This window comes from Sus scrofa, chromosome 3 (assembly GCF_054392235.1).
Source record: "Sus scrofa isolate SSC_HxYL_T2T_F1_AM1 chromosome 3, Sscrofa_HxYL_maternal_Yorkshire_Landrace_v2.0, whole genome shotgun sequence".
Classification (NCBI taxonomy): domain Eukaryota; kingdom Metazoa; phylum Chordata; class Mammalia; order Artiodactyla; family Suidae; genus Sus; species Sus scrofa.
The window spans coordinates 21,420,981-21,437,492 of NC_139385.1; the positions used below are offsets into that span (position 1 = coordinate 21,420,981).

A 16,512-nucleotide genomic window follows, 5' to 3' on the forward strand; every position below is an offset into this window, starting at 1 on the left:
AAAGACCAAAAAAAAAAAAAAAAAGGAATTAATCTGCTATTATTACAAACTGCCAAATATTTTTTAAAGTGTGGGAAAGCTAAGTAAAATCAGACACAGCCTCATAACTGACTAATGATAAAGCCATTAAAATTATGCTCAGGCAGAGTTTTTCCCAGGAAGGGGAAATCTTCTAAGTTTAAGTGAAAAGCAGGAATCAAGGTTACATAAATAAATTCAACTCTGCTAAAAACAAGACAATAGCTAGAAAAAAGATGGAAGGGAAAAAGTTGCCAGAAATGTTCTCTCTGAATGGTGGGCACGCGGGTGACTTTTTTTTTTTTCTTTGCCGTATTTTTAGAAAGTTACTAAAAGTTACATTGCTTTTAAAAATGGGAGAGGATGACAGTATGAAAACACACTGAAAAGATGATTTTTAAAATAAAAAATAATTTAAAAGGATCCTGTGGGCAAAACTGCCCACCTGGGTAAATTTATAAACTAGCAGAAAGATAAGCCCAAGAGAGATGATTAACGATCTGGAATTTTCACACAGCAGACAATCCTTGACTCTGACAAGGTCTTTGTGTTGTATTGACTACCTGCCTAAGGTCATATGTCAGACACATCTGTAGGAAGCTTGGGGGCACCTAGGACATTAGAGGCCAGGACTGGGATCTAAATTGATCCCCCCCGCCCCGGGCTAGGAAGCTGCCCACGGGGAAGTGAGCTCAATATGGGCAGCTGTAAAGGATGAACCAGGTCAGGACACACTGAGTCAAGGCTTCATGCTGTGTTTCTGGGGCCCTCCTCTACCAGGCGGGGGAAATTTACCTTAAATATAAGAGAAGGTAAGACGGAGAAACTCAACCCGCAGCTGCAGGGGGGTGTTAGAGAGACATAAAAATCTGTGTGTTTTAACGTCTAGCAAACCTGGTTATAAGTTGATTACAAAGACAAACATTGGTTCCTTTTATAAAGATTATTACAAGCCTCAAGGTCTTTTACCGTCCAGCTGAGTAAATTCCACAGTCAAGCTCCTAAGGGCTGTGGGTTGGTCTGCTTTGAGACATGTGGTGTATTTAAACAGTTCTTCAGGGTTTTGTGCTATGAAAACACAGAGGCTATGTCAGCTAATTCTCTGGCTATGCTCTTGGATCCATGCACACAACCCTCTAGTTTTCCCGGTCGAAAGGTCCAGTCGTGTCTTACGTTCCTTGGAGATCAAAGTTCCCATTTCTGGGCCAAATCAACAAACGTAAAGTCACCTACCCAGATTACTGCCTCCTTTGGTTGCCCAGCAAAGGCAGTAATGCTGCATGAGTTGCTCAAGAAGCTCCATTTCATCCAGGAATTCAAGGGACTCTATTCTGCAGAGAGAATGAAATAGACAACACAAATACAGGTGATTCAAAATGAAGGTGAGAAGTTCCCGCTGTGGCTCAGCAGAAATGAATCCGACTCGTGACCATGAGGTTGCGGGTTCGATCCCTGGCCTTGCTCAGTGGTTAAGGATCTGGCATCAAGTGAGCTGTGGTGGAGGCCAGCAGCTATAACTCCGATTTGACCCCTAACTGGGAACCTCCATATGCCGCAGGTGTGGCCCTAAAAAGCAAAAAAAAAAAAAAAAAAAAAAGAATTAAGGTGATAGTTGTTTCTGCTGTGGCACAATGGGTTAATGATCCGGCTTGTCTCTGTGGAGGTGCCAGTTCAATCCCCAGCCAGATGCAGTGGGTTAAGGATCAGGCGTTGCTGTAGCTGTGGTGGAGGTCACAGCTCCGGCTCTGAATCGATTCCTTGGCCTGGGAACTTCCATATGCCATGGGTACAGCTGAAAAATAAACTTTCAGAAGAATGAAGGTGATGACCTATATGTCCAGGCCTGGAAAGAAGTTCAGGATATACTACCTGAAAAGAAGTACACTATAAAAGAGCATGCATGGTGTGAGCCCATTTTATTTTTATTGAAAAGAAGAAAAAAATACCATACACCAAGTCAAAAACGACAAAGGACAAACTAGAAAAAAAATGTTTGTAGATTTCCTTGCTATATAAGAGCTGTTACACTTCAGTAAAAACAACTTTTAAAGCTTATTTAGGAGTTCCCGACAGTGGCGCAGCGGAAACGCATCTGACTAGGAACCATGAGGTTGTGGGTTCAATTCCTGGCCTCCCTCAGTGGGTTAAGGATCCAGTACTACCATGAGCTGTGATGTAGGTCACAGATGCAGCTCAGATTTGACGTTGCTGTGGCTGTGGCACAGGCTGGCAGCTGTAGCTCCAACTAGATCCCTACTCTGGGAACCTCCACATGCTGTGGGTGCAGCCCTAAAGAGACAAAGAAATCATTTTAAATGTAAACTTTTAAATACATACACACAGAGAAACAGGCATGAATGTATGAAAATAGCACGGTTTTGTTTTTTTTTCCCCCGTCTTTTTAAGGCCACACCTGTGCACCTGTGGCTTATGGAAGTTCCCAGGCTAGGGGTCAAACCGGAGCTGTAGCCACTGGCCTATGCCACAGCTGCATCTGTGACCTACATAGCTGCTCATGGCAACGCTGGATCCTTAACCCACTGAGCGAGGCCAGCGATTGAATCCACATCCGCCTGGATACTAGTCAGATTCGTTTCCACTGTACCACAATGGGAACTCCCTGAAAATAGCTCTTTAAAATGTTTTCTTTCAAGACAGGCACACAGTGGGGCACTGAGGACCATGCAGGCATTTCCAAAAAGGGTAAAGAAGAAAAATTAAAGAGGATCCACAGCCCACTACGCCAAGAGCCACTGTCAACATTCTGACAGTGCCGTGTGTTTGGGCTGTGTGTGTGCGTGCCTGCTTGCATGCACAGGCGAACAGATGTACACGCTCATGAATGTTTCTGTACTTGTGTTTCTCTCCCGTGTTGGTGCGTAGGCCGCAGGGTCACATGCCAAGTGAGGACTCTCCGAGAAGCACTCTGGCGGCTTCCCAGCTAATCTTGGCGGAGGACTTCAAGGCAGGTTCTTTTTTCTTTTTTGTCATTTCTTGGGCCGCTCCCGCGGCATATGGAGGGTTCCAGGCTAGGGGTCAAATCGGAGCTGTAGCCACCAGCCTACACCAGAGCCACAGCAACGCGCGATCCGAGGTGCGTCTGCCACCTACACCACAGCTCACGGCAATGCCGGATCGTTAACCCACTGAGCAAGGCCAGGGACCAAACCCGCAACCTCATGGTTCCTAGTCGGATTCGTTAACCACTGCGCCACGATTGGAACTCCAAGGCAGGTTTCTTAATGCAAGGAAGAAACCAGCCCCGAGATGAGGGCGCCAGGATGGCTAGGACCAAGTTCAGCTATCAGGAGACACTAGCCCGTGAAAGTTGTTCTCTAGAAGGTGAACTCCACCAAGCAGGTGCAGCTTCTGGCCTATTCTGCTCAGGGCGACATCCCTTGCGCTTAGAAAAGTACATAGCGCATAGGAGGTGCTCAGTGTCTGTTACACCAACAGGCCTGCCTTTTGACTTCCTTTTATACGGAGGATTCGGCAAAAGCCCTGGGCAGGTGCAGACACAAACTATGAGGCATCCTCAGAACTGGGCGGACCGGTCGGCCTGGGGTGGACAGACCAAAGCCCATCCTGCCTCATTACCTGCCTCTGTCAAAACACGACACGGGCTGTAAAAGGCTGTGGCAACACAGGACAAACGACTGCCTAGAAAAAACCTGCTCCCCTCAAGGTGGATGCAAATTCAACTCCTCCCTGTGTCTCTCGAGAGTAGCTAGAGCTTTTGCATTACAGATGCCATATCAGGGCTATTCGAAACAGTCACCATGTGGCAAATGAAATCCAGCCTGTGGGAAAGGAGAATTCTAGAAGAATACACGAAGCATTAACTTGATCACATGGACACATCCCTTTCACGACCTCAAGGCTCTGATGAATGTTCTTGGAAAATAATAGTGACATTTCTAAATGTTAATGGGAAGTTCAATGGAGAAGCAAGAGCAAAAATTCTATTATCTCGCAAGAGACCCAAAACTGCCCCCAGAGGCAAGGGGCAGCACAAATCACAAAGTACAAAAGAAATTATAAAAAGAGATCTAAGCTGGCGCTAACACTGTCCAGAGATGTATAAAGTAAGGTTCCCTCCAGGGCTATTTCTAACAGGGAAGTTAAAAGAAAACCAAAGACAATACAGCACAACTAAATGCCCAGCTAGAGACATTACTCTTTGATTACTTTAAAATTATTATTATCAAGGAAACTACCTCAGTGTCTACCAATGGAGGAATGAATAAAGAAAATGTAGCATATATATGTATACATACAATGGAATATTTAGCCATTAAAAAAAAGAAGGAAAAATTTTGCCCCTTGTGACAACATGGATGGACGTTGAGGGCACTATGCTAAGTGAAGTAAGTCAAAGACAAATAACCATGTGATCTCTCTTATGTGTAGAATTAAAAAAAAAAAAACTACAGCTTGGCAGTTACCAGGGTGGGGGGCAGGCAAAATATGTGAATGGGATTAAAAGGTACAAACTTCTGGTTATAAAATAAGTTAAATCATGAAGATGTAATGTATAGTGTGGTTACTATAGTTAATAACCCTAAGTGCCTATCTGAGAGTTAAGAGTAAATCTTAAAAGTTCTCATTACAAGCAAAAAAATTCTGGGAGTTCCTGTTGTGGCTCAACGGAAATGAATCCGACCACGAGGATGTGTGTTTGATCCCCGGTCTCACTCATTGAGTTAAGGATCTGGCATTGCCGTGAGCTGTAGTGTAGGTCACAGATGCAGCTTGGATCTGTCGGTGCTGTGGCTGTGGTGTAGGCCGACAGCTATAGCTCCAATTAGACCCCGACTCTAGGAACTTCCGCATGCCTCGGGAAAAGCCAAAAAAAAAAAAAAAAAAAAAAAAAAAAATTCTGTACACATGATGACGGATGTAACTGGACTTACTATTATCATTTTACAATATGTACAAATACCGAATCACTATGTTGTACACGTGAAACTAATCTTGTATGTCAATTGTGCCTCAATTTTAAAATTTATTGCCTTTAATATATATATATCCACACATCGATACAAACACCGGGCACCACTAAACAGGGTGTGGTAACCCTGAACATCTTGACAAGCAGAGATAAATACAATCGATTGTTCAGTTTTTAAAAAAGATGGTGAGGGAGTTCCCTGGCGGCTCAGCAGTTAAGGACCCAGTGCTGTCACTGCTGTGACTCGGGTCACTGCTGTGGTGTGGATTCAATTCCTGGCCCAGGAACTTCCGAGTGCCATGGGTGTGGCCACAAAAAGGATGGTGGTTTACAGACCAATACATGTCACATCAATCTACTGATTCAAAAAACACACATCTAGATGTCAAGAAATATTTATCTCCACATTCCCAAAGAAAAAGGATACACACCAATTTATTCACAGCAACTGTCTTTGGAGGGTGCAGCTACAGGGTGCACAACTGCTTTATCTTCACATACTTTATGCTGCTTGAAAATTGCTTCAGAACAATGAGCATGTATTTGTTTATAATGAGGGGAAAGTCCACTTAAAAATCCTTAAGCAGACGTTTTCCCTCTTAGGAGCTCTTGAGCAACATCGTTTTCCTCCTCTTCCAAAACACAGGGATTAGGCAAGATTTCCACAGCCGAGGTGGAATTGCTTATTTCCACTAAGATAATCCAGGCATAAACCTTATCTTGGTTAGTAGCTAATGAGTTACTCTTGAGGTGTTATCAATGTTTAATCAACACTAGCAGTAGGTTAACTTGCTGCAAAATAAGTCTAGTTCAGGGTTTAAAAAAAAAAACAAATCATTAAAGGATGCAGACAATTACGCCTTTCATTCACAATTACCTGGCAAGGAGCGAACTCTTTGCCAATCTCATACCTGCTCACTTCCGCGCGAGGTAACTTGCTGTACAATTCCATCATGTCCACGGCTGAAGCCGATTCCCACCCACTGGACAGGAGCCGTTCTTTCTAAAACATGTAGTGGGGAGAAACGGAGATGACAACATGCTGTCGTGGGACGCGGGACACTCTGCACAGGCACCAGAGCTCCCCTCGGAGGACTCCTCTTTCTAAAGCCCATTCTGGCCCCCACCATCTTTCTCCTTCTTATTGTTCCATTTTCTATAGAGAAGCTGTGCTGTTATAATGCGGGACTGGGGGGAAAGGCACTGAAGTCTATTTAAAGAGGAACAAAGGAAGAAACCGTCCCATGAGCAACAGTGTTTTTCAAGTGCCCTAGTGATAACATGACATAAGCAGTGTGAAAATGCGGGCAGGAGTGGGACGTGTCCCTTCAGCAACAAATTATAAAAGGTGGAGGGGGCAGAAGGCGGAGGGAACAATGATAGATTCCAAGAGACTGGAGGGACCCATCGGTCAAGTACAAATTGGGAACCATGTTTGGATCCTGATTCAAAAACACTAATGACAAATGCATTTTAGATGGTTGAGGAAAACTGGAGGTGAGCTGGGTCAGATGCTCCTACAAAGGCGTTGTGTCAATCTGTAAGGTGTGACAATAGTATTATCGTTATCCTGAGGGGGAAGGTCCTTACTGGCAGGAGGTTCAGACTGAAGTATTTACGGGGGAAATGACCTACTGGCTGGGATTTGCCTTAAGATATTCCAAGAACAATACCAACAAAAACTGCAGGAGGGAGGGTAAACAAAATGACATGAGGAGTTCCCACTGCGGCTCAGTGGGTTAAGAACCTGATGAGTATCCATGAGGATGCGGTTCCATCCCTGACCCTGCTAGTAGGTTAAGGATCTGGCCATGCCACCAGCTGTAGCATGGTGGCAGCTGCAGCTCAGAACTGGCACTGCTATGGCTGTGGCCTAGGTCAGCAGCTGCAGCTCCAACCTGACCCCTAGCCTGGGAACTTCCATATGCCACAGATAGAGCCCAAAAAAGAAGAAAAAAAAAAAAAGACAATGATAAAATGTTATTAAGTTCTGAAGCTGGCTGATGGGACATGGGTGTTCATTTTACTGTTCCCTCTACTTTTGTTTGAAAAATGGCATGATGAAAAGTTGAAACAACGGGGCTAGGAAATGTACGTTCCCATTTTCCACCCCAAGATGGCAGCAGAGGGCTTGGGTGTCCAGCACGATGCACAGGGGCTAACAAGCGCCCTGCTGCCTGCGGGCCGGCACCCGTGAGGGATTCACCCATTCTCTTCTCTGGGAAGGGAGGCTGCCCTTCCTCGGTGGGCACAAGAGGACGTCCCGGTCTCGGCCCGCTGACCTGCGACTCTAACGACTTGCAGGTCTCGACTCCCGCCAGGTCACACTGTCGCCGCCGCAGGTTCTCAATCATGATCTGCCCAAACCGGTCATCCATGTTCACCTGGGAAGGGAGAGACGGGGCTGGGCACCGCCACAGGGGGCGCTGTTTCTTAAATACGTGAAATAAAGCAACAGCAGTCGGTTTCTAGCCAGTCAGAGCTGATAATACCCAGTGCAGGTCATGGAATCCTGAGCGTGGTGCCGAGGGACCATAAACGGGGAGAGCCCCTCGAAGGGCAACTGGGCAGGGACCATCCCCTGCAGACACTCAGCCTGGGGCCCGCCACTGCCAGCAACCTCTCCTATGCATAGACTCACACCATATGCAAAGATGCCAGAACATTTACCGCAGCATTAAGTCCAATAGGAAGAATAAAGAACTTAAGGGCCCCATCATTTGGGGTTAAATAAATTCTAGCATGTTCATATAATGAAATACTTTATAGCTGTGAAAACATGAAAGGAAGATAGAAAGACAGATGTGAAATGACTGCTAAGATAAACTCTTGAAAAGTGAGGTCGAAAAGAACATGTATGTGGAGTTCCCCCTGTGGCTCAGCGATAATGAACTGGACTAGTAACCATGAGGACATGGGTTCGATCCTTAGCCTCGCTCAGTGGGTTAAGGATCCAGGATTGCCATGAGCTGCTGTGAGCTGTGGTGTAGTTCGCAGATGCGGCTCAGATCCAGCGTTGCTGTGGTGTAGGCCAGCAGCTGTACATCGGATTCTGCCCCTGGCCTGGAAACTTCCATGTGCTGCAAGTTCGGCCCTAAAAAGCAAAACTCATCCTCATCATCTACATTCATGCACAACTGTCACAAAACAAAACATGCACACTGTTGTTTTGTCACACAGAAGGTATCAAAAATTCATCACTTCAACAATATGTAAAATGATTCCCAGTGTCATATGATAACACTGCAGGACAAGAACCAATAGTATTTGGGCTGGGGGTATGCCTGAGGCTTATGTGACACTAATGACAGACTGCGCGCTATTCACTCAGGATAGACGTGCATTTGTGAGCACAACCGCCGTCATTTTATGCCCCAATTTGAGTCCTGGCTTGATGGTTATGAGGCTGTGAGGAAGACAGCAATCCCTTGGTTCAACTGGAAAACTAGGATAGAACTAGTACCTACCTTTTGGGTTGCTGTAGCAGTTATAGAAGTTAATGTGTCTGCTACCTAAGTAATCAAATTCTAAGAATTTGCAATCATCGTCACTACTGAAATAATCATTATCCATGTGGTGTTGCCATTTTACTAATTAAAAAACAATGTAAGACGTGAGCAATGGACAAATGTGGGGCTGCTGCTGATTCTGTATTTGTTAGGAAATAGTGAACTATGTTAAAAGCCTATTATTCACAAAATGTGAGTGGTGAGTCCCATATAGGGACAGCTGTGGTCAACAAACTAAAAACTGGCACATTCCCAGGCCTGCTCCAAAGTGACAGGGTCTCTGATCAAAAACCCGTGGTCTCCTGTGTGATGTCGAATAAGGGGTTGTTGAGTTCCCGCCACGGCTCAGCTGACTAAGAACCTGACTAGTATGCATGAGGATGAGGGTTCCATCTGTGGCCTCGCTCAGCAGGTTAAGGATCCAGCGCTGCCGTGAGCTGTGGGTATAGGTTGCAGATGAGGCTCGGATCCTGTGTTGCTGGGCCGTGGCATAGGCTGGCAAATGCAGCTCCAATTTGACTCTTAGCCTGGGAACCTCCATATGCTCGGGTGTGGCCCTAAAAAGACAAACAAAACAAAACAAAAAAATCCAGCTTGTTGAATTGAATAAAAGAAGACAGAGATGCAGAAAATCAGTGAAGCATACATCTGAAATGTGTGAGAACGTGGGAAGTGGAATTCCTTAGCCCCAGGTATGGCATCCTGAAAGCAAAGACAGGTCACCGGAATTTATCCACATCAGAGGCGAGGATGGATGAGGCCAGCCGCCACTATATCCATTCACCAGAACAGAAGTCTGAGTCTGAGGAATGCCTCCAGCTGAAGAGAGGGAAGGAAAGAAAACCAACCAAACCAAGAAGCACCTACACAGGAACCTGGACTTAGTGGGCGGGGAAGAGGCCAGGAGACCAAGGTCTAGCCCCAGACCTTGCCCAGATGTAATGCTGGGCAAGGCCCTTTTACTGCCTATATCTGTAATAAAATTTAAAAACAAAACAGAATAAAATCAATAAACTCAAACCAAGATGAACAATAAAAGTAGCTAATACGTATTCAGTGCTTAATCATCAGTCCACTGCTGTTCAACATCTCATGAATTCCCATAATAATCCAGAGAGGAAGGCACTTTTTTTTTTTTTAACACATGCACTTGTCCAATTTGAGTTTTGCTGTAATAGCAACAGTGTTTTTAAAATTCAATTTTTATTTTATATTGATTATAGTTGGTTTATAATACTGTATTGGTTTCAGGTGTGCAGCAAAAATGATTCTGTTATAAATATACAGATAACCATCCTTTTTCAGATTCTGTTCCCATATAAATTATTACAGGATACTTAGTATAGTTCCTTGTGCCACATAGTAGGTCCGTGTTGACATCTATTTTATACATAGTAGTGCGTATATATTAGTCCCAGTCTCCTAACTTGTCCCCCCCCCATATCTTTCCCATTTGGTAACAGTAAGTTTGTTTTCAAAGTCTCCAAGTCTGTTTCCATTTTGTAAATAAGTTCATTTGTATCATTTTTTTTAGATCCACATATAAGTGACATCATATGACATTTGTCATTCTCTGTTTACTTCACTTAGTGTGATAATCTCTAGGCCCATCCACGTTGCTGCCAAATTTAGTCTGAATTACTTAGACTTGAGAGGTAAGTCTATCCCTTTAAAAACAAAGAACTGGGTGGAGTTCCCGTTGTGGCTCAGCAATAACGAACCCAAGTGGTATCCAGGAGGATGTGGGTTCGATCCCTGGCCCTGCTCAGGGGGTGAAGGATCTGGTGTTGCCGTGAGCTTTAGCACAGATCACAGATGTAGCTTGGATCTGGCAATGCTATGGCTGTGGCGTAGACCAGCTGCAGCTCTGATGCAACACGTGGCCTGGGAACTTCCATATGCTGTGGGTGTACCCCAAAAAAGAAAAACAAAAACAAAAAACACCCAAAGAGCTGGGGCTCAGAAAGATCTAAATAATAGCTAACTTATTAATAGCTTACTTAATAGCTGGGCAATGCCAGAAATGCTTGTGTACGTATTAACCCACTTATTAACATGAAGTCGGGATATTATTATCCTCATTTTTCAGATTTTTCAGATGAGGCAACAGGCACAGAGAGGTTAAGTAAGTTGTCCAGGTCACACAATCTGCCTCCAGAACATGGACTCCTGACCACCAAGCAAGTCTGCCTCAGGTCACAGAGCCAACATTAAGAGTTAGGGCCAGGATTCAGATGCAGGCTGAATTAGTCCCAAACTCTAAAACATACCAATTTCAGCACTAGATCAGAGAGAAAAAAAGGCAATGGGCCTAACTCAGTGATTTTAGAAACAGGAAATTTCCCATTAAAATCCTGCATTTATCTTTTTTTTTTTTTCCTTTTTGGGGCCACACCCATGGCACATGCAAGTTCCCAGGCTAGGGGTCAAATCGGAACTACGACCACTGGCCTACACCACAGCAACCAGGATCCGAGCCGTGTCTGTGACCTACACCACAGCGCATGGCAATGCTGGATCCCTGACCCACTAAGCGAAGACAGGCATCGAATCTGCATCCTCATGGATACTAGTGTGATTTGTTTCCGCTGTGCCATGATGGGAACTGCTAAAATCCTGCATTTCTAACTTCTCTTGAAAAACTGGGAATCCAGGCAACTCTAAGCTCACCCCAATTGGCTAGAACCAAACAGTGGGCATCCCATGAAACAGGACACGGGTGTCCCAGTTTACCACAATCCCCACCACTCCACTCTATGTTGCACCAGGCCAACCTCCTCCACCTGCATCATTACCTGCCTCTGAAGGCATCTGAGTTTGCTACCTGATGGCAGCCAAAATTCCCTCCATCACCATCTGTGACTTTATAGCAAACATCTTATTGATGGATCAAAATGAGAACTCCAGAAAGCTTTCCTGAGGGCCAAGACAGGAGTTTCCAAAAACTCCGGCTACAAGTCTGCAGGAAGTCAAGAACTCAGGAATACCAGGTTTGCTGGACTTAATGAACAAAGGAGATGTGTAAGCGGCCAGAGCAGAAGGAAAAGAATCAGACAAAGCCCGTTCCGAGGGTGCGCAGGGAGGGAGAGCCACCACTGGAGTCCCGTGCAGAAGGCACATTTCTCCTGCTTCCTCTTACCTGTTCGTAGTTTATGAACATGGCAGTCTCGAAACTGTTGGCGGCCCACTTGAGAAGGTTTGCAGACTGCTCCGGAGTCATGTAAACCAGCACACATTCAGCCACCAGGAGGGTGGGCAATCTAAGAGAAGGAAAAAAAAAAAAAAAGACACATAAATACTTTTTCAGCAAAATGGGGCCCTCTGATTGTACTCAGGTGGCAGCACTGGCAGGGCAGTTCATGCCCCTGGGAAAACCACAAGTACTGGTTTTCACATTGACCCAAGTGTGCCACGACCCAAGGTTTTACACAGTGGCCAATCAGCAGTCCTGCTGGTGGAAATCATTAAATATGAGGCAGGCTGTGAAAATGGCTCCAAATTCTTCCCTAGTGAGCACCCTGGGGTCACGGGAAACTGGAGATGCTCCCACTCAAGAGTGGGGTTTATTTCCCTCCCCCTGGAATCTGGGGTAGTCACTGGCTTTGGCCAATGGACCAGCAACCAACATGATACAAGCAGAAGCTTGGAAATGACTTCCACACGGGTGCTCACTCTCTTGCTGCACGTGGCAACCTGAAGCCACCATGGGAATAAAGCCAAGCTAGCTGGCCATTGGGGGGGGGCGGGGGGGCCTGTGGATGAGAATGAGGCAGCCTGGCCAACCTGCCTGCTGTCCACGTGTGAGTAAACCCCAGAGACATCAGCTACAGTGGGGCCCTAGCAGACGAACCACCCAGCTAAGCCCAGCCCAAACTGTCAACTCACAGAATCCTGAGCAACTGAATTGTGGGTTGTTTTAAAACAGAGTTTAGAAGGATTTGTTACACATCGAAAATGGACTGATATAATGTAGACATACTGATATTCACTAAAGAGAATCTAATTCTTTTTTTTTTTTTTTTTTTTTTGGCCAAATTGAATTTGTGAAAGTTGCAGCCATTATTTCTTTTCTTTCTTTTTCTTTTTTGCTATTTCTTGGGCCGCTCCCTCAGCATATGGAGGTTCCCAGGTTAGGGGTCTAATTGGAGCTGTAGCCACCAGCCTACGCCAGAGCCGCAGCAACGCGGGATCCGAGCCGCGTCTGCGACCTACACCACAGCTCATGGCAATGCCGGATCCTTCACCCACTGAGTAAGGGCAGGGACCGAACCCGCAACCTCATGGTTCCTAGTCGGATTCGTTAACCACTGCACCACTACGGGAACTCCGAGAATCTAATTCTTATAAAAGCTTTAACTATCAAGAATTGAAAACAGGAGTTTCTGATATGGCGCAACAGAATGGGCAGCGTCTCTGAAGCGCCAGGACAAAAGTTCGATCCCCAGCCTGGCACAGTGGGTTAAAGGATTCGGTACAACTGCAGCTGTGGGATAGGTCGCAGTTGCGGCTTGGATCTGACCCCTATCCTGAGAACTCCATATGCAGCAGGGCGGCCAAAACAGAAAGAAAAAGAGGAAAAAAAAATGAAAACAATGTTAACAGTCAAGAAATTACATTATTAGTTAGTAGGCACTCTGATTTACAGACCCAAAGTAGTGAACAAATTGTGAACTAGGAAAAGCAATAAACGCCTACAGAAATATCTAAAAGCCCTAATCTTTGTCGTTTTGCCTTTTCTAGGGCCACTTCCTTTGGCATATGGAGGTTCCCAGGCTAGGGGTCCAATCGGAGCTATAGCCGCTGGCCTACGCTAGAGCCACAGCCAACACAGAACCCAAGCCGCATCTTCGACCTACACCACAGCCCACGGCAACGCCAGATCCTTAACCCACTGAGCAAGGCCAGGGATTGAACCCACAACCTTATGGTTCCTAGTCGGATTCATTAATCACTAAGCCATGACATGAACTCCCTAAAAGCCCTAATCTTTGAAAGGAAGCCCTGGCATCCCCACATTATGTAAGCACCACTGGTTTACTCCTGGCTCAGTAATTACCGGACCTTCTCCGAGTTCTTCACTGGATCCTCTTTTCACTCGCTGCCCCCATGTATCAATGGTCCTCATGGCTGGTTCCAATTTCTCCCACAAAGCAAGTGGGTTGTTTTTGTCTGTTTTTATTGGTGGCGGTCTTAGAATAAATTGTGTAAACTCGAATGCTCAAAAGAAATTACTTGGAAAGAACATGACACATCCATCCAAAGGACAGCTCAGCAGCTTGTAAGGGTGATGTGTTAGACCTGAATTGGAAGTTCCCTTGCGGTGCAGTAGGTTAAGGATCTGCTGTTGTTACAGCTGTGGCGCAGGTCATAACTGAGGCATGGGTTCAATCCCTGGCCCAGCAACTTCCACATGCCCTGGGTGTAGCCAAAAAAAAAACAAACAAAAAAAAAAGAACTGCATTTGTTGACATGAACACTATCCAAGGTTGGTCCCCAGATTCAAGTATGGCCTCTAGGGGTGGTCCCGTCGTGGCTCAGTGGTTAACAAATCCGACTAGGAACCATGAGGTTGCAGGTTCGATCCCTGGCCTTGCTCAGTGGGTTAAGGATCCGGTGTTGCCGTGAGCTGTGGTGTAGGTCACAGAGTTGGCTCAGATCCGGTGTTGCTGTGGCTCTGGCATAGGCTGGCAGCTACAGCTCTGATTCGACCCCTAGCCTGGGAACCTCCATATGCTGCGGGTATGGCCCTAGAAAAGGCAAAAAGACAAAACAAACAAACAAAAAAAACAAGTATGGCCTCTCATGTGCTCCCCCTATACTTTTTCAAAGCAGGTACCTCAAGAATAATTAGTCAACTGTAATTAGCTATTTAATGTCTCTTTTTCCTACACCATGATATAAGCTATTTTATTCGTGACTTTAGTGTACACAGTAGATCCACAACTATTTGATGAAGGAGTGAATAAATAATTGACTGCCAGTATATGATATATATACATAGACAGATTTGATTCTTTTAAAAGTTCTAAAACCATGTGCATAGCATGATCACATTTTAAAGAAAAAATATATTTATAATTTTTGATATAAAATTTGTGAAGGTGGTTACCTCTGAGTAGTAGGACTAGGAATTATTTTTTATATTTTCTCTTCTAGGAACCAAGGGAACCACTAGCAACAGCTAAAACTACAGAAATGAATGAGACTGCTCAGAGACTTTTTTTTTTTTTGGTCTTTTTAGGGCCACACCCACGGCATATGGAGGTTTCCAGGCTAGGGGCTGAATCAGAGCTGTAGCTGCTAGTCTACACTATAGCCAGCCATAGCAATGCCAATCCGAGCCTCGTCTGTGACCTACACCACAGCTCATGGGATCCTTAACCCACTGAGCAAGGCCAGGGATCGAACCCGCGCCCTCATGGACACTAGTCCGATTTGCTTCTGCTGAGCCACAGTGAGAACTCCCTGCTGAGTTTTTTTAAAAAATGGTTTTCAACTGGGAGTTCCTGTTGTGGCGCAGTGGTTAATGAATCCGACTAGGAACCATGAGGTTGCGGGTTTGGTCCCTGGCCTTGCTCAGTGGGTTAAGGATTCGGCATTGCCATGGGCTGTGCTGTAGGTTGCAAACACAGCTTGGATCCCAAGTTGCTACGCCAGGCGTAGGCCGGCGGCTACAGCTCCGATTCAACCCCTAGCCTGGGAACCTCAATATGCCACAGGAGCAGCCCTAGAAAAGGCAAAAAAAAAAAAAAAAAGGTTTTCAACACCATCACCTGCTAACATTTTCTAGGTTCTGTTATTAGTCTCCCTTTTCAAAGGAGGAAACTGAGATGTACAGAGGTCCAAGGTCAAGGTCTAGTGTATGTTCCCATCAGAATTAAAACCGGTCCAGGTGGATTCAGTGTGTGGACACATGTTGTCTGCCAGTCGAGAGAAAGGCCATCCACAGGTAAACTCTGGCTCTGACCTGACAGACCCAACTATCCCCCTGTTTTGCATGTCTGGATTTTCTTTTTTTGTTGTTCTTTTTTGATAGTGAAATGTTATATAACTTTATTTTAAAAGTACATCTCCAAAAGGCTCTCTAGTCTCAACCTGATACAGCACAAAGAAACCGAGGACAATAATCCAAAGGACAAAGAATTAAGTCTAAGTTTGAGTTTCAAACAAAGTTGAAAATCAGAAAGAAAAACATTAAAGTGCTTTTTAAAAGTAACATGCTGTCAGTCTAAAACTCGAGACTATAGCAACAAAAATGATTAGAAAAAGTGAATGAAAAATAGTTCCAAAACCTCATCTGATAGGTTGGTAAATAAAGAAACACCGTTTCAAGAATCTTTTTAATGCAAAAATGAACCATTATCTACGTAAGATATTAACGTGTTGGGGAGCCAGGCAAAGAAGGCTATACGGGATATTTTTATATTCTTTTCGCACTTTTTTTGGTAGATGTGAATTATTTGAAAATGAAAAGTTAAACATTTCTACCATCTATTTTGTAAGAGGCAGCCGTGAGCAATATTAAAAACAGGAGTCATACTTTCCAAATTATAAGTTAAAGAAAAGCAAAGGCAAGACGGCCCACAAAGGAAAACAGAAAACACAAATGAAGCCACAAGGAAAAATACGCAATTCTGAAACTTGTTACATCAATTGTTTTTGGCCCATTTTGTAGCTCTCCAAAAGCGAGAGGCCAACGTCCCTGACAAAAGCTAGCCCGATTTTTACCTGATTATCCTTCATCTTTCAGCACATGTACCAGAACCTTGGCTTTTCACAGAGTCAAGAGTCAGAATCAAAATGCAACTGACTCAGGGCCTATTAGGTGCCGACTTCTGTTCATCTGTTTTCACACACGCTACTTAATCTTCTAAACCATCTCATGAGTCCCTACCACAGAGCACAGGGAACTATATTCAACATCCCATGATAAACCATAATGGAAAAGAGTATGAAAGAGCATGTGTATATATGTACATCTGAATCACTCTGCTGTATGGCAGAAATTAACACTGTCAATCAACTCTAGCATAA

At 44.8% G+C, this 16,512-nt stretch overlaps 1 protein-coding gene across 4 annotated transcripts in view; it reads right to left on the bottom strand.

The window, feature by feature from the left end:
• The window catches only part of LOC110255326 (leucine carboxyl methyltransferase 1), a 45,061-nt gene that overhangs the window by 920 nt on the left and 27,629 nt on the right, over window positions 1-16,512 (bottom strand). For 3 of the 4 annotated variants that reach the window (XM_085017170.1, XM_021086455.2, XM_021086454.2), the window contains 4 exons: window positions 11,618-11,738; window positions 7,252-7,353; window positions 5,881-5,972; window positions 1,252-1,349 (listed from right to left, as the gene is read on the bottom strand). In XM_085017170.1, the coding sequence (XP_084873296.1) occupies window positions 1,252-1,349; window positions 5,881-5,972; window positions 7,252-7,353; window positions 11,618-11,738 (413 nt within the window). Of the gene's footprint in view, window positions 1-1,251; window positions 1,471-3,899; window positions 5,973-7,251; window positions 7,354-11,617; window positions 11,739-16,512 lie in introns of all 4 variants that reach the window. The other variant, XR_014840439.1, reaches the window with a different exon arrangement.